The sequence below is a fragment of the Balaenoptera borealis genome (assembly GCF_965194805.1).
Source record: "Balaenoptera borealis genome assembly, chromosome: X".
NCBI classification, from domain to species: Eukaryota; Metazoa; Chordata; class Mammalia; order Artiodactyla; family Balaenopteridae; genus Balaenoptera; species Balaenoptera borealis.
In genome coordinates, this window is record NC_138881.1 from 93,221,971 (window position 1) to 93,247,665 (window position 25,695).

The following is a 25,695-nucleotide window of genomic DNA, read 5'->3' on the forward strand; positions in this document are numbered from 1 at the left end:
CACCTAGGGTCAGGACAGGAATAAAGACGCAGACGTAGAGAATGGACTTGAGGACACGGGGAGGGGGAAGGATAAGCTGGGACGAAGTGAGAGAGTGGCATGGACATATATACACTACCAAGTGTAAATAGATAGATAGTGGGAAGCAGCCACATAGCACAGGGAGATCAGCTCGGTGCTTTGTGACCACCTAGAGAGGTGGGATAGGGAGGGTGTGAGGGAGATGCAAGAGGGAGGAGATATGGGGATATATGTGTACATATAGCTGATTCACTTTGTTATACAGCAGAAACTAACACACCATTGTAAAGCAATTATACTCCAATAAAGATGTTTAAAAAAGAAAAGAAAAAAAAAAGAAAATATTCATTGAATATTATGTGCCAGGCTTCATTCTAAGTGCTAATGAGTGGAGCAGTGGATAAAGCAAAGTCCTTGCTCCCAAGAAGTTTACATTGGGAAGAGACAGACATGAATCAAACAAAATTGTAATATAGCAGATGGTGATATTTGTTGAGACAAAGTGAGTAAGCATTCTCTGAGGAGATAGCATTTGTGCAGCGACCTGCAGGAAGCAAGGGGACAATCCATGTGGTTGTCCAGAGAGAGAGTTTTCCAGGCAGAGGGACAGCCAGTGCAATGGCCCAAAAGTGGGAACATGTGTGGCATGTTTAAGGAACAGCCAGGAGACCAGTGTGATTGGTGCAGAGGTTGAAAATAGTAAGAATGATGGGGTGGGAGGGAGGGGCGCTGAATCATGTAGGGCTTTATGGGGCATTATATGACCATTAGCTTTTACGCTGAGTGAAATTGGGAGCCATGGGAGAATATTCCATGAGGAATGACTTGATCTAACTTAAATTTTAAATGAGTCACTCCAGCTGCTGTGTTGAGTGAGAACAGACTTTAGGAGATTAAGGGTAGAAGCAAGGAGACGAGTGGAAAGCAATTTGCAGTAGTTCACGTGAGAGATGATGGTGGCCAGGGTCAGGGTGGTGGTGATTGAGGTGGCGAGACCTGGTCAGATTTTGAATAAAAGACTGATGTGTTTTGCAGATGTCTTGGGTATGGAATGTGGGAGAAAAAGGAGGAGTCAAGGATGATCCCAGGATTCTGACTTCAGCAATTGGAAGATTGGAGCTGCCATCAACAGAGATGGACAAGAATGGAGGAAAACCAGGTTTGTGGAGGAGGAATCAGGAATTCTCTTGGAACATGTTACATTTAAGATGCTTATTCGATCTCCAAGAGGGAATGTTGAGTAGACAGTTGGATAGATGCATCTGGAGTTGAGAGAAGTCTGAACTCAGATGCAAATTTGGAAATCTTCAATGTATCTATGGTAGTTAAAGCCATGGGATGGGATGTGTTTGCCTAGGGGCAGAGTATAGAGAAGGGAAATCTCCCGAGGTCTGAATTCTGGGGCACTCCAATGGTGCCAGGTCAGGATTGAGAGGAGAAATCAACAAAAGGCACTGAGTAGGAGTAGCCAGTGAGGTAGCTGTTGAGAGAATGGTCCCTGGAAGCCACGGAGAGAAAGTTTTTCAAGGAGGAGGGAGGGTTCATCTGTTTAGAATGCTGATGAAACGTCAAGCAAAATGAGGACTGAGAATTGACCATTTGATTTGACAACACAGAGGTTCATTTGTGACCTTGAGAGGAGCTATTTTGATGGAGTGATAGAGATAAACGTCTAATTGAAGATGATTCGAGAGAGAAGCAGAGAGGAATTAGAGACAGTGAATATAGACAGCTCTTTCAAGCAATTTTGTTGTAACAGGAAGAAGGGAGGTGGGACGGAAGCTGGAGAGGGATGTGGGGTGAATGGAGGACTTTAGTTGGTAGATACAGCAACATATAGAGAGGAAGATATTATTGATGCGAGAGGTGAGAATTCCTGGAGTGGTCTTCTTAAGCAGGTGAGAGATGAGTTTAAGGGCACGAGTGGAGCTAGTAAGGGAAGGAGCCAGGATTAACCAGCTGTCCCTTACTTCAGAGCCTCTTATACTCAACCATCATGCTACAGTGCTACTCAGACAACACCCATTAGATAGTGCCAGGCACTTGGCTCTGTTCTTTTCATCACATACTCAGGCAACTGCCTTATTTGGGATTCAAGCCACCATTTCGACTTGCCTTTGATAAGGGAAGGAATTAAATCTATGAAGCATGATAGCTTCAGCTTCTTTTCTGATTCCCTAAAAGCGCTCCCTTCCCCCTTCTGATTTCGTTTGTCACTACAGGAAGGAAAGGGACTCCATAAAAGAAGCCAGTCGACAGCTCCGTCTTATGTGTAATACTGGCCTAATGGGCAGAGAAGACCATTTCTCTCCCTTCCATTGTCCCTCTCTCATCCTCTACAGACCTCTAACGTTGCTCTCACTGGTGGTTATAGCAATCTAAGAAGCAATAGTCATTTTTGCAGGTGTTTTTTCACCTGCCCAGAGGAATAGGCAAGAATCCGGGCAGATGAGCATGTGGAGGGTGGGAAGCAGGGAAATGGCAGAGCAACTGTGCTTCTCTGTAGGGTTGGAGAATAGCCAAGGGAGTCCCCTTAACACAGGCAAGCTCCCCATCTTCCCTCCACTAGCCACAAGGCAGCCAGATTCAGATGTGTTACTCTGTGGGCTATTTGGGGTGGCTGGGATGTCTCACCCCAGAGATGGAAGCCAACCCAGAGCAGGAGGGGACAAAGATGAGAGATTGACGACGGTATCTGCTGAGTTTCCAAGTCAGGTGACACTACTTAAACATTTTTAGGATGAGTTTTAAAGTTAGTATGATTTTCTGGGCCAGGGGAAAAGGAGAGACAGAAAGAGACAGGGTAAGGAAGAGAAAGAAGATAAAAGTAAGAAGGGAGGAGCAGTGAAAGACCTTTGGAGGGGCGTCAGGAGGAATAGGAAGCGAAAACCCAGGCTTGTCCTGCTTAATGGTAGTTATTGGGCCCCTTTAGCCACAGGTGCTGGCTATAACAAAATAGCATTTCTGCCCTCCCTCCTCCTCCCAGCTTGCACAAACACACACTTCAATGTGAAGCTTATTTTTGTTTGTTTGTTTGTTTTATTTTATTTTATTTTTGGCTGTGTTGGGTCTTCATTGCTGCACACTGGCTTTCTCTAGTTGCGGTGAGCGGGGGCTACTCTTTGTTACAGTGCGCAGGCCTCTCATTGTGGTGGCTTCTCTTATTGTGGAGCATGGGCTCTAGGGTGCACGGGCTTCAGTAGTTGTGGCACGCGGGCTCAGTAGTTGTGGCTCGCGGGCTCTAGAGCGCAGTCTCAGTAGTTGTGGCGCACGGGCTTAGTTGCTCCGCGGCATGTGGGATCTTCCTGGACCAGGGCTCGAACCCGTGTCCCCTGCGTTGGCAGGCGGATTCGTAACCACTGCGCCACCAGGGAAGGCCCAATGTGAAGCTTATGACTTTGAATGTTTATATCAGAACAGGAAGAAAAACCAGAAGTCATTTTTCTGCTCTAAATCTAAGTTATTCCTCTCGTCCTCTTCCTAGGTGTGCAGGGCCTTTGATCCAATATAGTACCAACCATCTGCTTCTAAGAACCACTTGGCCGGTCGCCATTAACAACGCCATATATTAGGGACCTTGTGTAGTGCAGTTGCAGCACAGTATTATGTTATTTTTTTTTTAAAATCTAATCCTCTGCCTTTAGATGCTGGAAATGAGAACTAGTCAGATTCTAATCTCTCCAGGGATGTTTTCTTTCCAGGCAAGCCTGGTCTGTCTTCTATAGAAAACAGGATGAAATCCAATCTTTGGATGATGTGATGGGGATGGAAAGAGAGAGAGAGAGAAGGAGAGAGGCCGACAGGGCTGGGAGAGGCCCAAAGGACGCAAATGGCCCTAGAAGGCTGATAGATCCTTTTTTTTTTTTTTTTAAAGAATCACCATTTGGGGGATATCCCTTCTGTTTAGGGTTGACCTGACCATCCCAATCAGATGATGTGGCTGCTTCAGTTATTGCAGTGGACACAACTGAGGGGAAAACATCACGTTGAGGGTCAAAAAAGAGAATAAGCAACACCATGAGAAGTAGCTCATTCTTCTCTCTATATTTTTTGTTTTCGTTTTTCTTCTTTTACCTTTAATCAATTGAATATTAATAAGGTCATGCTTTCTGCACTCAGAATCAGAGTTTCTTTGATCTTTGAGGGAAACAGAAGTGCTTGGACCTGATTTTCCACTGATCTCTTTCTCTTAGGAACTCCAGACTAAATCCTATATATAAAGATCTTCTTTTCTTTGTTTTTTAAACGTTACACTTTATTTTGGGATAATTGCAGATTCACATGCAGTTGTAAGAAATGATACAGAGAGACCCTGGGTACCCTCTATCCAGTTATGTTTGCTTTTTTAAAAAAAACTTTATTGAGTTATGATTGACATACAAAAAAACTGTACATATTTAATGTATGCAACTTGATGAGTTTGGAGATAAGTATACACTTGTGAAATCATCACCACAATCAATGCCATAAATATAACCATCACCTCCAAAAGCTTCCTCCTACCCTCTTGATTTATTTATTTTTGGGGAGATAAGAACACAACATAAGACCTACCCTTTCTTTTTTAAATAAATTTATTATTTATTTATTTTTTGGCTGGGTTGGGTCTTTGTTGCTGTGCATGGGCTTTCTCTAGTTGTGGCGAGAGGGGGCCACTCTTTGTTGCAGTGCGCGGGCCTCTCATTGCGGCGGCTTCTCTTGTTGTAGAGCATGGACTCTAAGGTGCACGGGCTTCAGTAGTTGTGGTGCGTGGGCTCAGTAGTTGTGGCTCGTGGGCTCTAGAGCGCAGGCTCAGTAGTTGTGGCACACGGACTTAGTTGCTCCCCAGCATGTGGGATCTTCCCGGACCAGGGCTCGAACCCGTGTCCCCTGCATTGGCAGGCAGATTCTTAACCACTGCGCCACCAGGGAAGTCCCAAGACCTACCCTTTTGGCAAATGTTCACATATACAATACAGGCACTATGTATTAACTGTAGGCACTATGCTGTACTATATTCGTTTTTTAAAGTCCGATTAGATTTTTCTTTAGTGGATCCCTTCACTCTTCATCTGCATGATTATGTTCCTATAACATTGTGCTGTACACACCTCTGAAGAACCAGGAAATGCCAAGTCAGAAATGGCCCATTCCAAAGGGGAAAACAGAAAGCTTCCATCTGAGTCTCATGCAGTCACTGCATCTTATTATTCACCTGCCTTAATGACAAATTGTACTTTTCTCTACATATAGTTCCTGTAAATGTCTAAGCCAGAGTAAAGGAAATGTCAAATATGGAAAGGAAGAGAATCCATACTTGTGCTGTGGACTAATAGTGTATCATGAGTTGTACGGGTCACGTGCACGTCATGCTGAGTATTCCTTACAGGAGAAGGAGGGCATCTGGAGGTGAAATCTGGATGAAAGAATAGGTGGAGAGTTGATGAAGAGAAGGGATGGAGGAAAGGAGCACGAGATGGCCCTGAAGTTAAGGCTCTGCCACGAAGGGTAGCTCCAAATGGGAGAGGCTCTGGAAAGAGGCTGGGCTGCATGGGGATAAACTAAGAATCTGAGTATAAAACGTTCATTTTTGGAACCCCTGGTGTAGATAAGCGATTAGCATGCTAGGGGCCAATCCAAGGGCAAAATGGGGACTCCTGTCTCTTATTCCTTTGTTCTTTCTGGCTCTGTCTGTTTCCTTAGAAACAAATCCATCAGTATCCGGAGAACCCCATCCAAGAGGGAACTGCTCTGAAGATATTCAATCCCCAAGTGTTTTGAAAGCATATGCCAGTTATGCCAAATGAGTCCTTGAAAGAGCTAAATCACTTCCTGATTTGAAGCAACAAGTAAAAAGCCTACCCATCTTTAATGGTAGAAGGTATTACCAAGTGCTCAGAAGATTAAAATATTGTGATCATGAGGCTGAGGTCCTGGGCTCAAACCTTATGTGGCTCATTTGCATCTTGACTCCCCAGTTCCAAACAGTAGTGACTGTGCCCCTGTCCACAAATGAGTCCTCCAGACCTAGACGGTCATTTTGCAAGAACAAGCCACAGGTCCTATAAAACTCTGGGCAAGAGGCAGGGTGGTGTGGAGTGTAGCTGGTCAGGCTCTGCACTTAGACAGATCTGGCTTGCAAACTTGCCCTTCTTATTTCCTCCTTATTACCAGTGGAACCTTAAGCCAATTACTTATCCTCTCTCTCTCTCTAAGCCTTGGTTTCCCCACAGGGTTGTGATAATTTAGCACACAACTACTCAATAAATGATGGCTGTTACTATTTTTATTATCACCAATAGCGTTACAATTCTCAGGTGTAGATTGCGATCTAAGTGTAAATTTGGAAGTTGATTGCTACTGCCACACTTCCCCTCAAGAATTCTCAGAAGAGATGCAAATTCACTTGGCCCTGGTCATTGTTTAACCTGCTCCAAGAGAGGGTGCTATTATCAGTACCCCTTAGTAATTTCAAGTCAGATGAAATCAATCTCCTATCCTCAATCTGACTCCACTGCTGGAACAGTGACTCAAAGCTCTTGGGCCTGCCCACGAGGGATGGACAGAATAGCTTTATCTTCTCTGTAACAGGGAGGGAGGAGATAGTGCACTGACTGCTTATCTTACAGAATACCAGGTTAGGGTAGGGGATTGCATAGAGCTAGGATGAATGCAGCAACAGCTCTCAGAATCCCCTAGGGGTTGATGAGATTGCTTTCCAAAACTGCTTTTAGCATATTGATTTCTGACAGCTCTGCACTTCAGGAAAAGAACAACTACAAACTGCCAGCTTGCCCACATCTCCAAATCAATCGCACATGTACCAGATGCTTGATTTTCTTTCTTTCCTTTTTTCTTCCTCCCCTGCAGCAAAGTGTGTGGTTTCTAATAACACTCCTGCAATGTTGTGGTGGGACAGGATGTCAGTTTCACCTGAGGCTACGGAAGTAAAAGGGTATTTTAGTCCACAGAAAATCGGCCCACTTGACCAACTTGGGATAGATTTGATTTCTGCTTTAGGATTAAAACATGAATATCTGGAATTGAAAAAGGAGAAAATCCCTAATGCGAACAGTTATTGAGTGGCTTACTTACCAGACAGCATGTTAGTTACTTTCCATATGTATTACCTCATTGATCCTCACAACCAACCTGCAAGGTGGATACTTCGAATAGCATAACACATATGAGGAAAAAGGCTCTGAGAGGTTAAGTCACTTGCCTGGAGTTGACAAAGCTCATCAAGGAACGATGGCAAGGAATTGAACCCATGTCTCTCTGATTTCAAGCCTGATTTGTTTGTTTACTTGATTATTCAAATATTGATTCATGCAATAAAGTCAATACTTATTTTTATATTAATTTCAGCATCAGGGACTTAAAATATTTCTCGCACTATTCGACTTCTGCAAAAAAAAAGGGAAGTGCGTTTATGCATTCTAATATCCGAAATATACATTGTGAAATTTTAGCTGTAAAATACGTGTTTGTACATATTACCTCACACAGAGTGGCCCTCAATACATGTTTACTAAAAAGAATAATAACAGAGCTCGCCTGGCTGAGGGGTCGGCAGCCATTGTGCACTATGGATTCTAGTCTGAAGAGCCAGGTGTGAGGCCTCTGCCCCCGGCACCAAATGAGCGAGTGAAACTAGAAAACACAAAGGGAAAGAAAAGGGAGAATTCTTTGTAAAATGTGAAGAAGGAAAACTCCTTGATCCAACAGACTGGAAAACTAACTCAAAGAACACACTGAAGAAGATTTGAAGCCATGTGGCTGACAGGGTCTTGGTGGTCCGGCCTGGTGTCAGGCCTGAGCCTCTGAGTGGGAGAGCCGAGTTCAGCACACTGGACCACCAGAGACCTCCAAGATCCACGTAATGTCAATCGGCAAGAGCTCTTCCAGAGATCTCCGTCTCAACACTTAGACCCAGTTCCACTCAATGACCAGCAAGCTACAGTGCTGGACACCCTATGCCAAACAACTAGCAAGACAGGAACACAACCCCACCCATTAGCAGAGAGGCTGCCTAAAATCATACTAAGTTCACAGATACCCCAAAACACACCACTGGATGCATCCCTGACCTCCAGAAAGACAGGATCCAGCGTCATCCACCAGAACACAGGCACCAGTCCCCTTCACCAGGAAGCCTACACAACCCACTGAACAAACCTTACCCACTGGGGGCAAACATCAAAAACAATGGGAACTACGAACCAGCAGCCTGTGAAAAGGAGATCCCAAACACAGTAAGTTAAGGAAAATGAGAAGACAGAGAAATAAGCAGAAGAGGAAGGAACAAGGGAAAACCCCACCAGACCAAAAAATGAAGAGGAAATGGGCAGTCTACCTGAAAAAGAATTCAGAGCAATGATAGTAAAGATGATCCAAAATCTTGGAAATAGAATGGAAAGAATACAAGAAACGTTTAACAAGGACCTAGAAGAACTGAAGGGCAAACCAACAATGATGAATGACACAATAAATGAAATTAAAAATTCTCTAGAAGGAATCAGTAGCAGAATAACTGAAGCAGAAGAACGGATAAGTGGCCTGGAAAGTAAAAAAGTAGAAATAACTACCACAGAGCAGAATAAAGAAAAAAGAATGAAAATAATTGAGGACAGTCTCAGAGACCTCTGGGACAACATTAAACGCACCAACATTCGAATTATAGGGGTCGCAGAAGAAGAAGAGAAAAAGAGAGGGACTGAGAAAATATTTGAAGAGATTATAGTTGAAAACTTCCCTAATATGGGGAAGGAAATAGTCAATCAAGTCCAGGAAGGGCAAAGAGTTGCATATAGGATAAATCCAAGGAGAAACATGCCAAGACACATGTTAATCAAACTATCAAATATTAAATACAAAGAAAAAATATTAAAAGCAGCAAGGGAAAAACAACAAATAACATACAAGGGAATCCCCATAAGGTTAACAGCTGAACTTTCAGCAGAAAATCTGCAAGCCAGAAGGGAGTGGCAAGACATATTTTAAGTGATGAAAGGGAAAAACCTACAACCAAGACTACTCTACCCAGCAAGGATCTCAGATTCGACGGAGAAATTAAAACATTTAGAGATAAACAAAAGCTAAGAGAATTCAGCACCACCAAACCAGCTTTACAACAAGTGCTAAAAGAACTTCTCTAGGCAGGAAACACAAGAGAAGGAAAAGACCTACAATAACAAACCCAAAACAATTAAGAAAATGGTAATAAGAACATACATATCGATAATTACCTTAAATGTGAATGGATTAAATGCTCTAACCAAAAGACATAGACTGGCTGAATGGATACAAAAACAAGACTCATATATATGCTGTCTACAAGAGACCCACTTCAGACCTACGGACACATACAGACTGAAAGTGAGGAGATGGAAAAAGATATTCCATGCAAATGGAAATCAAAAGAAAGCTGGAGTAGCAATTCTCAGATCAGACAAAATAGACTTTAAAATAAAGACTATTACAAGAGACAAATAATGATCACAGGATCAAACCAAGAAGAAGATATAACAATTGTAAATATGTATGCACCCAACATACGAGCACCTCAATACATAAGGCAAATGCTAACACCCATAAAAGGGGAAATCGACAGTAACACAATCACAATAGGGGACTTTAACACCCCACTTTCACCAGTGGACAGATCAACCAAAATGAAAATAAATAAGGAAACATAAGCTTTAAACATAAGCTTTAAGCTTTAAAACAAAGCATTAAACAAGATGGACTTAATTGATATTTAAAGGACATTCCATCCAAAAACAACAGAAAACACTCTCTTCTTATGTGCTCATGAAACATTCTCTAGAATAAATCATATCTTGGGTCACAAATCAAGCCGTGGCAAATTTAAGAAAATTGAAATCGTATCAAGTATCTTTTCCGACCTCAACGCTATAAGACTAGATACCAATTATAGGAAAAAAAACTGTAAAAAATACAAACACATGGAGGCTAAACAATACATTACTTAATAAGCAAGAGAGCATTGAAGAAATCAAAGAGGAAATCAAAAAATACCTAGAAACAAATGACAATGAAAACACGACAACCCAAAACCTATGGGATGCAGCAAAAGCACTTCTAAGAGAGAAGTTTATAGCAATACAATCCTACCTCAAGAAACAAGAAACATCTCAAATAAACAACCTAACCTTGCACCTAAAGCAATTAGAGAAAGAAGAACAAAAAACCCCACAAAGTTAGCAGAAGGAAAGAAATCATAAAGATCAGATCAGAAATAAATGAAAAAGAAATGAAGGAAACGATAGCAAAGATCAATAAAACTAAAAGCTGGTTCTTTGAGAAGATAAACAAAATTGATTAACCATTAGCCAGACTCATCAAGAAAAAAAGGGAGAAGACTCAAATCAATAGAATTAGAAATGAAAAAGGGGAAGTAACAACTGACACTGCAGAAATACAAGGATCATGAGCGATTACTACAAGCAGCTATTTGCCAATAAAATGGACAAACTGGAAGAAATAGACAAATTCTTAGAAAATCACAACCTTCAGAGATTAAACCAGGAAGAAATAGAAAATATAAACAGACCAATCACAAGCACTGAAATTGAAACTGTGATTAAAAATCTTCCAACAAACAAACGCCCAGGACCAGATGGCTTCACAGGCGAATTCTATCAAATATTTAGAGAAGAGCTAACACCTATCCTTCTCAACTTCTTCCAAAATATAGCAGAGGGAGGAACACTCCCAAACTCATTCTACGAGGCCACCATCACACTGATACCAAAACCAAAGATGTTACAAAAAAAGAAAACTACAGGCCAATATCACTGATGAATATAGATGCAAAAATCCTCAACAAAATACTAGCAAGCAGAATCCATCAGCACATTAAAAGAATCATACATCATGATCAAGTGGGGTTTATCCCAGGAATGCAAGGATTCTTCAGGATACACAAATCAATCAATGTGATATACCGTATTAACAAATTGAAAGAGAAAACCATATGATCATCTCATTAGATGCAGAAAAAGCTTTCGACAAAATTCAACACCCATTTATGATAAAAACTCTCCAGAAAGCAGGCATAGAGGGGACTTACTTCAACATTATAAAGGCCATATATGACAAACTCACAGGCAACATTGTTTTCAATGGTGAAAAACTGAAACCATTTCCACTAAGATCAGGAACAAGACAAGGTTGCCCACACTCACCACTATTATTCAAAAGAGTTTTGGAAGTTTTAGCCACCGCTATCAGAGATGAAAAAGAAATAAAAGGAATCCAAATCAGAAAAAAAAAAGTAAAACTGTCACTGTTTGCAGATGACATGATATTATATAGAGAGAATCCTAAAGATGCTACCAGAAAACTACTAGAGCTGATCAATGAATTTGGTAAAGTAGCTGGATACAAAATTAATGCACAGAAATCTCTTGCCTTCCTATACACAAATGATGAAAAATCTGAAATTAAGGAAACACTCCCATTTACCATTGCAACAAAAAGAATAAAATACCCAGGAATAAACCTATCTAAGGAGACAAAAGACCTGTATGCAGAAAACTATAAAACACTGATGAAAGAAATTAAAGATGATACAGACAGATGGAGAGATATACCATGTTCTTGGATTGGAAGAATCAACATTGTGAAAATGACTTTACTACCCAAAGCAATCTACAGATTCAATGCAATCCCTATCAAACTACCAATGGCATTTTTCACAGAACTAGAACAAAAAATTTCACAATTTGTATGGAAACACAAAAGACCCTGACTAGCCAAAGCAATCTTGTGAAAGAAAAACGGAGCTGGAGGAATCAGGCTCCTGCACTTCAGACCATACTACAAAGCTACAGCAATCAAGACAGTATGGTACTGGCACAAAAACAGAAATATAGATCAATGGAACAGGATAGAAAGCCCAGAGATAAACCCATGCACCTAAGGTCAACTGATCTATGACAAAGGAGGCAAGGATATACGGTGGAGAAAAGACAGTCTCTTCAATAAGTGGTGCTGGGAAAACTGGACAGTTACACGTAAAAGAATGAAATTAGAACACTCCCTAACACCATACACAAAAATAAACTCAAAATGGATTAAAGACCTAAATGTTAGGCCAGGCACAATAAAACTCTTAGAGGAAAACATAGGCCAAACACTCTATGACATAAATCACAGCAAGATCCTTTTTGACCCACCTCCTAGAGAAATGGAAATAAAAACAAAAATATACAAATGGGACCTAATGAAACTTAAAAGCTTTTGCACAGCAACGGAAACCATAATAAGATGAAAAGACAACCCTCAGAATGGGAGAAAATATTTGCAAATGAATCAACGGTCAAGGTATTAATCTCCAAAATATGCAAGCAGCTCATGCAGCTCAATATCAAAAACAAAACAAAACAAAAACAACCCAATCCAAAAATGAGCAGAAGACCTAAATAGACATTTCTCCAAAGAAGAGATACAGATTGCTAACAAACACATGAAAGGATGTTCAACATCACTAATCATTAGAGAAATGCAAATCAAAACTACAATGAGATATCATCTCACACCGGCCAGAGTGGCCATCATCAAAAAATCTACAAACAATATATTCTGAAGAGGGTGTGGAGAAAAGAGAACCCTCTTGCACTGTTGGTGGGAATGTAAATTGATACAGCCACTATGGAGAACAGTATGGAGGTTCCTTAAGAAACTAAAATAGAACTACCATATGACCCAGCAATCCCACTACTGGGCATATACCCTGAGAAAACCATAATTCAAAAAGTTACATGTACCACAATGTTCATTGCAGCACTATTTACAACAGCCAGGACATGGAAGCAACCTAAGTGTCCACCGACAGATGAATGGATAAAGAAGATGTGGCACAGATATACAATGGAATATTACTCAGCCATAAAAAGAAACAAAATTGAGTTATTTGTAGTGAGGTGGATGGACCTAGAGTCTGTCATACAGAGTGAAGTAAGTCAGAAAGAGAAAAACAAAGACAATATATATGTATATGCTAACACATATATATGGAATCTAAAAAAAAAAAAAGGTTCTGAAGCACCTAGGGGCAGGACAGGAATAAAGATGCAGACTTTGATAATGGACTTGAGGACACAGGGAGGGGCAAGGGTAAGCTGAGATGAAATGAGAGAGTGGCATTGACATATATACACTACCAAATGTAAAATAGATAGCTAGTGGGAAGCAGCCGCACAGCACAGGGAGATCAACTCAGTGCTTTTTTACCACCTAGAGGGGTGGGATAGGGAGGGTGGGAGGGAAGCTCAAGAGGGAGAGGATATGGGGATATATGTATACGCACAGCTGATTCACTTTGTTATACAGCAGCAACTAACACAGCAATGTAAAGCAATTATACTCCAATAATGATGTTTAAAAAAAAAGAATGATAACAAAGGATGTGAGGAAATACAACCGGTGGGTATGAGCGTCCCTCAGGAAGATGCTGGGTCTGCCATCTTCCATGCACCTGGGACTAGCTTAGCCTGGAATGAATCAGCTTATGTCTCTATTCAATGGAGCAATTTCTTCTTTCCTGCATCGTGGCATAGAAAGAGACAAATGAGCTAGATAGTCAGGATTCCAAACTGCAGCCCATATTTTTAAGGCCTGTCTTTTCACACCAACATTCCTGATTTTTTTTAAGGACTATTAAAGCTAGAAGGGAATTTAGAGATGAGTGACTGAAATCCTTTCGGATTCCAAAAGAGAAAGTAGAGCCCCAAAGAAAGGGAGTGACTAGCCCAAGCTAATCAAATTCAACCCAGATTTCCTGGCTGCTAGTTCTCTCCTGTGCTTTGAACTATATGACATTTCTGCCAGCCAGCCTTTCCCAGACTGTGTCAAGGACAGAGCAAGCAACCCAAGTCCTGAAGAGTTCCCTGCTCTGCCCAGTATGCCACAGCAAGTTTTTGGCTCTGCCTGAGCCTGTGACATTTAACCACAGACCTTTCTTGGAACCCCTGGAAAAAAGACAACCACCTGACTGCTTCATGATTTAAATAGCCAAATAATGCCAAATTGAATTTCTGATGACACAGTGAGTGGTAACTTAGGACTACAAGCCAAGAAACCATTTCTCCACTGATAGCCGATTAAAGGAATTAAGGCAAAGTTTAAATTTGGAAGCTGGAGGAGTAATTTGTTAATCTTGAACTTTTTTTTTATTATTAAATTTTTATTTATTTATTTATTTATTTATGGCTGTGTTGGGTCTTCATTTCTGTGCGAGGGCTTTCTCTAGTTGCGGCAAGCGGGGGCCACTCTTCATCGCGGTGCACGGGCCTCTCATTATCACGGCCTCTCTTGTTGCGGAGCACAGGCTCCAGAAGCTCAGGCTCAGTAATTGTGGCTCACGGGCCCAGTTGCTCCGTGGCATGTGGGATCTTCCCAGACCAGGGCTCGAACCCGTGTCCCCTGCATTGGCAGGCAGATTCTTAACCACTGCGCCACCAGGTAAGCCCCTCCATATAAATTTTTATTTATTTATTTATTTATTTATTTATTTATTTATGGCTGTGTTGGGTCTTTGTTTCTACACGAGGGCTTTCTCTAGGTGCGGCAAGTGGGGGCCACTCTTCACTTGATCTTAGCCAAAAGGCCGAGAAGCGATGGGGGGCCACTCTACATCGCGGTGCGCGGGCTTCTCACTATCGCGGCCTCTCTTGTTGCGGAGCACAGGTTCCAGACGCGCAGGCTCAGTAATTGTGGCTCACGGGCCTAGTTGCTCCGTGGCATGTGGGATCGTCCCAGACCAGGGCTCGAACCCGTGTCCCCTGCGTTGGCAGGCAGATTCTCAACCACTGCGCCACCAGGGAAGCCCCCGAGCTTGAACTTTTTCTTCAGCTTGGCTTAAGCTTTCTAGATGATAAATAAAAGGTTTAATAATGTCAGTTCTGTTCAGTTAGTTTACCCCAAAGCAAAGACCTTTTTCATCTGTGCTGTTCCTGAAGTTTTTATTTATTTTCTTGGTATGTATCTGATATATGTACTTCTAACTGGCTTCCCTTGTAAAAGCATGACTTTCCCATTATTTAAGATTTAATGATGGTAATAATCTTTTGAATTTATAGATCAGCCATATTGCAGAGCACCTCAGGTGTATATTCTTTTTTTAATTAATTAATTAATTAATTAAGGCCATGCTGTGCTGCATGCAGGATCTTAGTTCCCTGACCAAAGATCAAGCCCTTGCCCCCCGCATTGGAAGCACAGTGTCTTAACCACGGGACCACCAGGGAAGTCCCCTCAGGTGTATATTCTTATTTGTCCTGTACATATACTTGTGAAACAAGGAGAGTTTGGAATTTGTACCTTTCTGCCAAATATGTGGAAACCAAAGGGTGAAGTCGGTTAGGTAGGAAGTCAAGGACCCAAGGCTAGAACCTGGATCGTTTTTGTCTCTGAACACAGTGTTTTTCTCAACTAGTGGGTCAGGTCTCTTATCAAGCGATCCAGTGGAGAGCAAGTGAAAATTGCTGCTAGAGGGATCAAAGTAGGTTAGAAGTTAGGGAGCCAAACAACAAAGCAAACAATCAAAGAAAAAAATCCATCAGATACTAAGGAACCATATCAAAAATTTAGCTTGATGTGTGGAGACTCCAGGAGACTTACAAATAAAGTCCAAAGGTCAAAGTTCAAGGTTATGGAAAGGAAAGCCTTAAAATAAAGCCAGGAAATAGAGTGCAAGGATTGTGATTCTCTGCCTCTCACAGCCCTGATGAAAGAACTCTGCACATTGTGAGAGTTGGAGTTATTGTTGCCTCATGCTGGAGACCCTGAACAGAGGGATAGTAAAACTGTGTCCATATGACTAAAACCATTCAAAATAGTTGTATTGTTTCTACCATGAGAAGAAGGGCTAGCACATAGAAATGGACTTAGAAAATCTAGAAATTTGGAATTACCTACAAAAATAAAGTAGCTGAACACAAGAGGCTGGCATTAGCTTGGGGTGGAAGGATGATGGCAGGAGAGGGAGAGTAGCTGTGTCCAATTTGTGTTATTTGGGGATCAGCCATGGCATTCTGGGCTCAGTTCTGATGGGGAGTAGAGGGGAATATAAGGACTTTATTAAACTTTCCTAAGGTGGGGTTGCATCAGAAATGCCCTCCCCACCTCCCACCAAATGTTAATTAATGTTCTTTGAGACCTTTCCAAAACTGGGAGGACTGGCAATCTTCCTGGGGCTCCTGGAGTCCAGAGGCCAATTTCTCTGTAGTACATACCTCTCTCTGACTCCAGGAAGCTGGCTTCTGCTGCTTCCCAGATTGTATGAGGTTAATGTGTCTTGAACAATTCAGTAGAAATACAACACGGGGGCCCCACTGTTAATATCAGCAGTGGGAACATGGCTGGGAACTATAGTGACAGGGGTAGAGAAGGGGCTTCCCAGTTACAACAGTTCCCAGCTTGGCAATGAAAGCCCTGAGCCCTGGTGGGTCCCAGGTGTAATTGGTTTGGCATCTCCTGTACTCTTAGTTTTTATTTCTTGACATAAGAAGTGATCTGATGAACCTCACAGACAGAAGGGTAAGCAAAATAAGCCAGATACAATAAAGTACATGTTTATGATTCTACTTATATGGCATTCAAGTTTAAGCAAAACTAATCTATGATGATAGAAATCAGAACAATGGTTGCCTCTGGGGGTGGGGATTGACTGGGTGTGGGACATCAAGATCTGAGTGGTGATTATAGGGGTGTATACATTTGTCAAACTCATGGAGCTGTACACTTAAGACTAATAATGCATCTTAGTGTATGTAAGTTAACTCTCAATAAAAAAAGAGAACATTTAAAAAGCAATGATCTCTTCATGGACAGCCAGCTCGTCTATCAAGAGTATTTGCCTTTGCTTCCCCAGTGACATGATCGGCTGCCAGGCAATAGTATATATGGGTTCAGGCTTTGGGGTGAACAGATCTAGGGTGAAATCCAGCTTTGACACTTATAGGCAGTATGACTTGAGCCTCTAGTTTCTCATCTGTAAAATGAGGATCATAATAATAGTACCTATCTCTTAGGTTTGTCTATCATGAGGCTTAAATGAGATACTGTATACCACTTACTGGTGTTTCATCAGCCTTAGTTAGACATTCTTGCTGTAGTGACCAGATGCATAGTAGTTCTCCACTTTAATTAAAAGAAAAAAAAGAAAAAAAAACATACTAAGGCCCTATTTCCAGAACTTCTGATTGCATTGGTCTGGGGTGGGCCCCCAGATTCAGTATTTTTAAAAAGCTACTCAGTTGATTCTTAAGTGTAGCTGTTACTGAACTCAAGTTCATGTGCACAATGCACAGTGAGGCCAAACAAACTGAAACATTGGGGTTTTGAGCAGAGAAAATTTATTGCAGGGCTAAGCAAGGAGAACAGGTGGCTCATGCTCAAAAAACCCAAACTCCTCAATGGCTTTTGGGGAGAAGTTTTTAATAGGCAAAATTTGAGGTGAGGACTGCAGGGTATGTGACTTTCTTCTGATTGGTTGGTGGTGAGGTAACAGGGCGGTGCTCCAGGAATCTCGTGCTCAGCCTGAAGTTACCATCCTCCACCTGGGTAGGGGCCTTAGTTCCTGCACAAGAGCTCAAAGATATTGTCATGTGTATCCCTTGGGGAGGAGCCAGGGTGTTGCACTATAGTTTCTTGATTGTTCCTCTTTAGTTTCTGCATCCCCTCCCTTCCCTGATTAGCAACTATTTAAATATGCCCTTTGGTATTCATGAAGGTCTAGGAGGCTGAAGGCTTTTTCCTGCAAACAAGAAACAGGGGACACGGAAAGGCTTCTGTACCTTGGAGAGCCCCACAGGGTCCTGCTTGGTTTCGTGGACAGAGCTGACAACCACTGGCCTAGATTCATTCACAACTCCAATTAAACACCACCACTTCCTCCATGAAGAAGTTCTTGGCAACTCCTGCTCTAGATGTTTTCTCTCTTCTCTGAAGTTTTTCCAAAACTGAGGTATAACTGGTATGTGGTAAAGTGCAAAACTCTCAAGTTTGGGGGTCTATGAATGTTCACATATGTGTGCACCCATGTAACAGCACACAGATCAAGAAACAAGCATTGCCTATGCTCTGGAAGACTTCCTTCACCTTCCCTGTCAGTGCCCCCCAAGAGGAACTGCTGTAGGAGAGGAAAAATAATGTTCCCTCTCCCCTTCTAGGTTCCTGTCTGAGACTCCCTTGCAATAAGACATCAACAGGAGAAAAACAAACAGACGTTTAATAACATGTATACCTCCTGTATATGTTTCTGGACTGAACTTTGGGTCTGCTCACCTGCTGCAAAGCCAATTTACTGACACCAGGTTGTGGTGAAGGAAAGTCCAGCTTTTATTGCAGGTGACAAGCAAGGAGTATGGGCGGCTCATGCTCAAAAGACCTGAACTCCCCTAAGGCTTTCAGGGAAGGGTTGCCTCAAAGGCAACATTTGAGGGGAGGGCTGCAGGGTGCATGACTTTCTTCTGATTGGTTGGTGATGAGATAACAGGGTGATGTTTCTGGAATCTTAATCATCAACCTTCTGGTTCCAACCAGTCTGGGGTCTATGTGCTTGTGTTCAGTAAGTAGTCACCATCCTCCACCTGGGTGGGTGGGTGTGTGTGTGTCTTAGTTCCTGCAGAAAACTCAAAGATACATGTCAGATTGTTATGTATATCTCTTGAGGAGGAACTAGGACTCTGTTTTATCACTGAACTATTGTCATTACTTTCCTTGTTTACCTGCTTTTTCTTTGTTTCTGCATTCCCTCACTGAAACCGAGCAGGACCCTTTGAGGCCCTCCTGGGTACAAATCCTTTCTGTGTCTCCCATTTCTTATTTGTTGGAAAAAGGCTTCAGCCTCTAGAACTTCCCTGAGTACCAAAGGGCAGGTTCAAACAGTTGTTAATCAGAGAAGTAAGGGAATGTATAAACAAAGGAGGAGCAATTAAGGAACAATAGTGCAGGGTCCTGGTTCCTCTTCAAGGAATATAAATAACAATATCTTTGCATTTCTTTGAGTTCTTCTGCAGGAACTAAGGTCCCCCGCCCAGGTGAAGGATGGTAACTTCAGGCTGAGAACAAGATTTTTGGAGCACCACCCTGTTACTTCACCACCAACCAATCAGAAGAAAGCCACACACCCTGCAGCCCTCACCCCAAATTTTGCCTATAAAAACTTCTCCCCAAGAATCTTCAGGGAGTTTGAGTTTTTTTGAGCACGAGCCACCTGTTCTCCTTGCTTGGCCTTGCAATAAACCTTTCTCTGCTCCAAACTCTGACATTTCTGTTTGTTTGGCCTCACTGTGTGCTGGGCACATGAACTTGTTAGTAACTGCTTGAGTCTGCTCTTTGGAACTCAGGGAAGGCCTAGGAGACTAAAGCCCTTTTCTACAAACAAGAAATGGGGACACGGAGGGACTTTTGTACTGGGGAGGGCCCCGCAGGGTCCTGCTCAATTTCAGTCCCCCCATGCCTTTGATACTCCTCAATCCTGAGGGGAACAGGGGCAGGACAGGAAAGGGAATAAAGTTTTGGATAGAAAGGATAATCATAAACTCAGCATGGAAACAGTTTTAGGGAGACTCGGTTTTGTATACAGTACATGGGAGAGGCCCAGGAAAACTGAGTAACTCCCTGAAATGGCACAAGCCACCACCTTAACTACCATCTTATAAAGACAAATGATGTTGAGGGTGGAGGGAGCCAGCTATTCAAGGTGAGTGACCAGGAAAACCACAGTAAACAAGGGTAAAGTTGTTATGCAGATTTAAATTGTAGCCTCCTCTGCTGGTAAGAGTTTCTAGAGAGCTTCTAGAGTTTTTTCTCTTCCTTGTACAGAGAGGGAGACACACTTAAAAATGGAGATTTCCCTTATAAATGTAAATATCTCTTACAAAAGGGTAAGTTCTCCTATGTCAGCTATTTCTTAAAAATAATCAGCCTACAATAATCCTTATGCCAACTAGGCATATTCTGGGGTGACAGATTCTGTTCCCCTTAACTGCTGTGAGTTTTGCCTGGTGTTGAACTACTGAATATGAAATATGCAAGATTTGCTCTGGTGGCAGCAGCTCTTACCTGCTTGGTTTGTATTTATACCTCCCTCCTGTATTGTTATCCAGCCTTCCTTGTTTGTTTGTCATGTCTCCCTAGCTAGATCTTAAGCTCCTTGAAGGCAGAGATGGCCTACAAGTCTAAGATATTCCTATGCAATATGTAATTTTGTAATAGAGTCTCAGTAAATATTTGTGGAATGAACGCTAGTGTTGAATGAATGAGGGGGGAAAAAGAAGCAGTAAGCAGATAGTCAGATCAAGACAAAGGCTTCTCTCTTCATTTTCCCCCATACACACAGTTTATTTTTACTGATAACATTTTGTATAATATGGGGATTGTGCATTGTTTTTTGCTTGTGGGCGATCATGCACGCATTTGACTTTCAGGTTAGATTGTGCGTAGAAGGACAGGAGTGGATTCAAAGAATATGACGTGCAGGAGGAGAAAGGGTCAGATGGCCAAGTCAATGAGCAAGCTTGCTCTGGTCCATACTGTTGAACCCCAAATTCTAGCCCTCACTCTGCTACAAACTTGTGTGATCTTAGGCAAGTCACTACACCTTTCTGAGCTGCTCATCCGTGGTATGACAGAGGTAATAATTTGACTCTTTGCATTCCATAGGAGGTCAGCTGAGTTTATAGCTGGGAAGGTACTTTGGACAAAAGAATTTAGGGTACTGTCTCAACAGGCAGAAAGGTGGCTAGGATCACCAAGCCAGTTAGATCAGGTTTCTGCCTTAAGGTTCAAACATGACTTGGATGAAAGGCAGCAAGGCTGAGTTCCTAGAATCATAGAATCTTAGAGCCGACAGGCATCTTAGAAACCATTCCAGTCCACCCCACTCATTTTACCTGAGTACACGGAGTCACGGAGAGATGACTTTCCCCAAGGTCCCAGTTCCCTTTTCACTGCGCTTCACGGTTCTACTTAAAAAACCAAGTTCAGGGTTTCCCTGGTGGCACAGTGGTTGAGAGTCTGCCTGCCAATGCAGGGGACACGGGTTCGAGCCCTGGTCTGGGAGGATCCCACATGCCGCGGAGCAACTGGGCCCGTGAGCCACAACTGCTGAGCCTGCGCGTCTGGAGCCTGTGCTCCGCAACAAGAGAGGCCGCGACGGTGAGAGGCCCGTGCACCGCGATGAAGAGTGGCCCCGCTCGCCGCAGCTAGAGAGGGCCCTTGCACGGAAGAGAAGACTGAACACAGCCAAGAATAAAAATAAATAAATAAACAAACAAATTTAAAAAAAATCACATTCTAAAGTATTTAAAAAAAAAAAAGAAACCAAGTTCATGTGCTCTTGTTACGGTTTGGAGACAAGAAGCCAATAGCCTGTTGTCCCAGCAAGGAAATGATCAGGACATTTGCCTGGAGCTTATGAGTTTCCAAAATCTGACCCACCATTTCAGCTCAGTCATTGTTTGCCTTTTACCTATGGGGACAACACTCCCCCAGTGTCTGTGCGTAGTGCCTACTACGTTTGCCACCCTGCTAGGTGCTGAGGGGGGTTTAGAAAAGATGAGGACCCATCCCTGCTGTCAAAGATCTGAGTGTGGGAGACAGAACTAACAATGAGAGAACAATGGGAGGCAGTATGTGATTCAGAATAAAATGACTAGTGCAGGCAATAGCTGCTGCTGAAGTTCGGAGGAGGGAGAGAGCTCTGGGAGCTGGAGGTGGGGGTAGGGAGAGTGCAGTTTCACGTGGGCTTTGAAGGCTGGGTAGGATTGTTTATGCAGGTGTAGGGGAGGGCGCTGAATGTGAGTGTGTCTGCACCCATGCAGGCCTGCCAGCGCAGATGCAGAACTGGATGAGGATAACTAACGGATAGCATTTATCGAGCACTTTTTATGCACCAGATACTACATAATGTGCTGCATAATTCAACTCATTTGAAATGTGCATAATCCTAGGAATTAGATAATAGATCACTGATGACCCTTCGGTTGAGAGATGGAAACTGAGGCACAGAGAGGTAAATTGCCCAAGGTGACATAGCAAGTAAATGGTATGATTAGAATTAGAATCCTGGTTGTCAAAACACTTGGCTATTCTACACTTGGCAAGAGAGGAATTTGTGCCTCAGGTGAGGAAGCTGGCCTGGCTACAGTCACTAAAGACAGTCATCTTGCAAACACAGGACCCTCTAGGCCAAATTCCCAAGGAAGTTCTGCATGGATTAATGAAGCCTTTTGCTGAGTGCTATAACCTCATTCTTACTTCCTTGAAGATAGGAACTTGAGGTCTCAGGCTGCAGTCATTGCCAGGAGCTCCACAGCTTTATCCTTAATGTTATGGTGCAGAGGATTTAACAAAACACCTACGGAGAGTGAATGAGTGAGCCGCTGAATCAATCCTTGTTTGTTGTTCTTTATTAATTAGCACTTGAAGAGCATCAGGCCTATGGTTGATGCTGTACAAAGCTTGGAATTAGACAAGGTTACCTGGCTCTGAGGTTACGTGGGGAAAACCAGACTTGGAAAGGATGGGAGGACAATGGCCTGATGATACAGTAGACTGTATTTTATGTTTTGAGTCTGGCTTGCAGCCAACACCAGAAAGTGTGTCCCAGGCGAGGTGCCTAACTGTGTTTTTCTGGATATTCTCTTTTTGAGTTTTCAATAAATATTAAACCAACACGAGGTAGATTCTTAAAAGGTCTTTTTCCCGTTTCCTTGCCCAAAGGAAAGCAAACCACAGTCTATGGGTAGGAAGCAGCAGGGAAGAGGGGGTCCTGTTTCAATCAGCAGCCCTTATCCAGTTCTGGGGCCCCTGCACACCCACACTGTCCTGGCAGGCCTTTCAGTGGCAGGACTCTCGGCCAAGCGGCCAAGCGCAGGTTGGGAAACAGCTGCTCCCTCACAGAGAGGGAGGAGGGAAAGAGGTCAGGGGAAGCTTCTTCTCCTCCAGCTAGAGTACGATTGAGCTCGAAGGCCTGGCAGGAGAAAGGGGAGACACAGGGCCTGGAGAGGGAGTGACAGCGGTGGGCTGTGTGGCCGGAGGTTAGAAGGAGAAACGCTGGAGCGGAGCAGGAGGGGGAAGGGCCGGGCAAAGTAGGAAAAGAAGCCTCATCCTAGTATTGGAGAGTAGGGCTGTGGCTAGAAAGGTGGGAGACGACGCCTTCCTGGCCCCGCTCGAGTCTGCTATTTCAGGGCGGACTGGAGGAGAGGCGAACAGTAGAAGGTCACACCCAGCAGACCCCCCCAAAACCAAGCTTGACCAGCTGCTCATCACTAGACAGGCTAGTCCATTCCCCCAGGAACTTAGCGAGGGCCGGCTAAGCGCCTACTAGGTGCCCGGTGTACAAAGAAATGCCCTGGAGAACCGGGTCGCAGGAGGTGGAGTGGGTGCAAACGGCTTCGCGAAGGAGGCGAATTCCGTAGACGGTGGTGCAAGAAGGTGGCCGTGCACGCGTGCAGGCTCGGCGAGTGAGAACGCGAGGCAGGCCGGGGAGGAGAGGAAGGAGGCGGGGATTGAGCCCGGGGGAGGGGGGGGAGGGAGACGCGCAAAGAGGGAGGGTGGGAGGTGTGAAGGGTGGGAGCGGCAGGGGGAAAGAGGGAGGCCGGAGAGGGGAGGAGGCGAGGCGGGGCGGCCGCAGCCCGAGGGTGGTGGGGGGGCCGAGGGGCCGAGCCGGACGGGAGGGGGAGGAGAGAGGGAGGGGAAGAAGGAGGAAGCAAGCGCGGCGGCTGCAGGGGGAGGAAGACGGGGAGGAGGAGCCGTGCGCGGCGGCCGCCGGGGGAGCCAAGTGCCGGGGCGCGGGGAGCGCGGGGATCCAAGCGGGCGCCCAGCCGGGGCCGCAGGCCGACTGCCGGTGAGTGGAGCCCCGAAGGGCGCGGCTATCAGTTCCTGGGGCCGGGAGGGAGGCGCGGGAAGATGCGGCGCCGGGATGGAGGGAGGGGGCCGGCCGGAGCCCAGCCCCCGGCTGGCCCGGCCTCCCGCCCGCCTTCCCTCCCTCTCTCCCTCCCTCCCTCCCGGCTTCCTCCCGCCGCTCCCGCGCGAGGCGGGCAGGTCCCGGGCGGGCCGCGGGCTGGGGGAGGTGCTGCCCGGAGGGCGGGCGTCTGAGCCGGGGGGTGGAGCTGGGGGCTCGGGGGTGTACCCGGGGGCGGGAGGCTGGACAGGGACGGCTCTAAATTGGCTCGGAGGGGCCAGTCGGCGGCGAAGTTGCTCGCTGGGGGCAGAGACGGCCACGCGGTTGCAGGAGTAAGCGATCCCCCTGTGGCGAGTGCGTGAGACGAGGAGTCCGGCGTCCCCGCCAGCCCCGTCGCCCTCCCCGCCTGCCCGGCCCCGCCAGCTCCCCTCCTGGCCTCCGCGTGTCCCCTCGCCGTCGCCCCCGGTTCGCTCCCGCCGCGCTGCCGGGTCCCCTCGGCCCTCTCCCTGACCCTCCCGGCCTCCGACTTCCCGTGACCCCTGCTTGCTTCGCCACTGCCCCTGTTCTCCTTTTCTTCCCTCGCTAGTTACCCCTCCCCGCCTCGTAAATTCCCGATGCAATTGCCTCTTTGAGACCTTTTTTTTTTTTCCTCTCCTTCCTTTTAGATTGGCCAACGGCTCGTTTCCACCCTGCCTCGTTGGTGGCCACTGGAGAAGCGCGGGGGGCTCCCCAGACAGCCGTGGGGACAAGTTAGAGCCAGCACTTTGCCCCGGGCCTCGCGTGTAGCTTCCCGTCCCCTGCTCTAGGTGCCCTGGTGTCCGGAGGGGGGTGCGGGTGCGGGGGTGTGCCCTCCGTACATGTCCCACCACCCGGGCCACCCTCTGGGCTTGTGTTCCATCTCGCTCTTGCTTCCTGCACGGTGGTCGAGGGGAACCACTTTGCATCATGTCCCGGTATAGCTACCAAAGTCTCCTGGACTGGCTCTATGGGGGCGTGGACCCCAGCTTTGCAGGCAATGGGGGCCCCGACTGTGCTGCCTTCCTCTCTTGGCAGCAGCGGCTGCTGGAAAGTGTGGTGGTCCTGACCCTGGCCCTGTTGGAGATCCTGGTGGCCCTGCGGTACATCCTGAGGCAGACGAAGGAGGACGGTAGGGGTGGCCGTGGCTGCCAGCCAGAGCAGGTGACCCAGCGGCCAGAGGAAGGCAAAGAGAGCCTGAGCAAGAATCTGCTCTTAGTAGCCCTGTGCCTGACCTTCGGGGTGGAGGTGGGCTTTAAGTTCGCCACCAAGACCGTCATCTACCTGCTCAACCCCTGTCACCTGGTCACCATGATGCATGTGAGTCTGTTGACTTCCCCCCACCCCACCCCGGGCAGCCTCAGCCATCAGAGTCATTTGTGTGCTCAGGACACTTGGCAGGGTAGAGCACCACCTCATCCCTGCGGGAAGTGGGACCCTCACAACTGATTTTCCAACGAGGCGCTTTGTGTGCGGATTTCAGATTTGGCTCTCTTCTACCTCTGCACAATGCGTGACGGGCACTAGGAAAGACGAGCACTCAGGCCGCGGCCCCTCCCCTCCCAGGCCTGCCCTGGTCTTTCACAAGCAGGAAGTCCAGCCCCAGCCAGGTGCCCTTTCTGAATCACCAGTGGGGGACCATGGCCCAGTCCCCCCATTACTGCTGCCACAGTTAATTTCCCAGAGGCCTGGTGACCTTCTTTCCTGGAGGTGGTCACATAAGGTTACTGGTCTCCACT

General features: G+C 45.2%; 1 protein-coding gene across 14 annotated transcripts in view; it reads left to right on the forward strand.

Moving 5' to 3' along the window:
• Nucleotides 1-23,742: 23,742 nt before the first annotated feature.
• TMEM164 (transmembrane protein 164) overlaps nucleotides 23,743-25,695 on the forward strand; it is a 160,869-nt gene continuing 158,916 nt past the window's right edge. For 6 of the 14 annotated variants that reach the window (XM_082377476.1, XM_082377488.1, XM_082377487.1 and 3 more), the window contains exons 1-2: nucleotides 24,176-24,273; nucleotides 24,607-25,276. In XM_082377476.1, the coding sequence (XP_082233602.1) occupies nucleotides 24,887-25,276 (390 nt within the window). In that variant the 5' untranslated portion in view covers nucleotides 24,176-24,273; nucleotides 24,607-24,886. Of the gene's footprint in view, nucleotides 23,885-24,175; nucleotides 24,296-24,606; nucleotides 25,277-25,695 lie in introns of those variants that run through there. The other 8 variants (XM_082377479.1, XM_082377480.1, XM_082377481.1 and 5 more) reach the window with 8 other exon arrangements.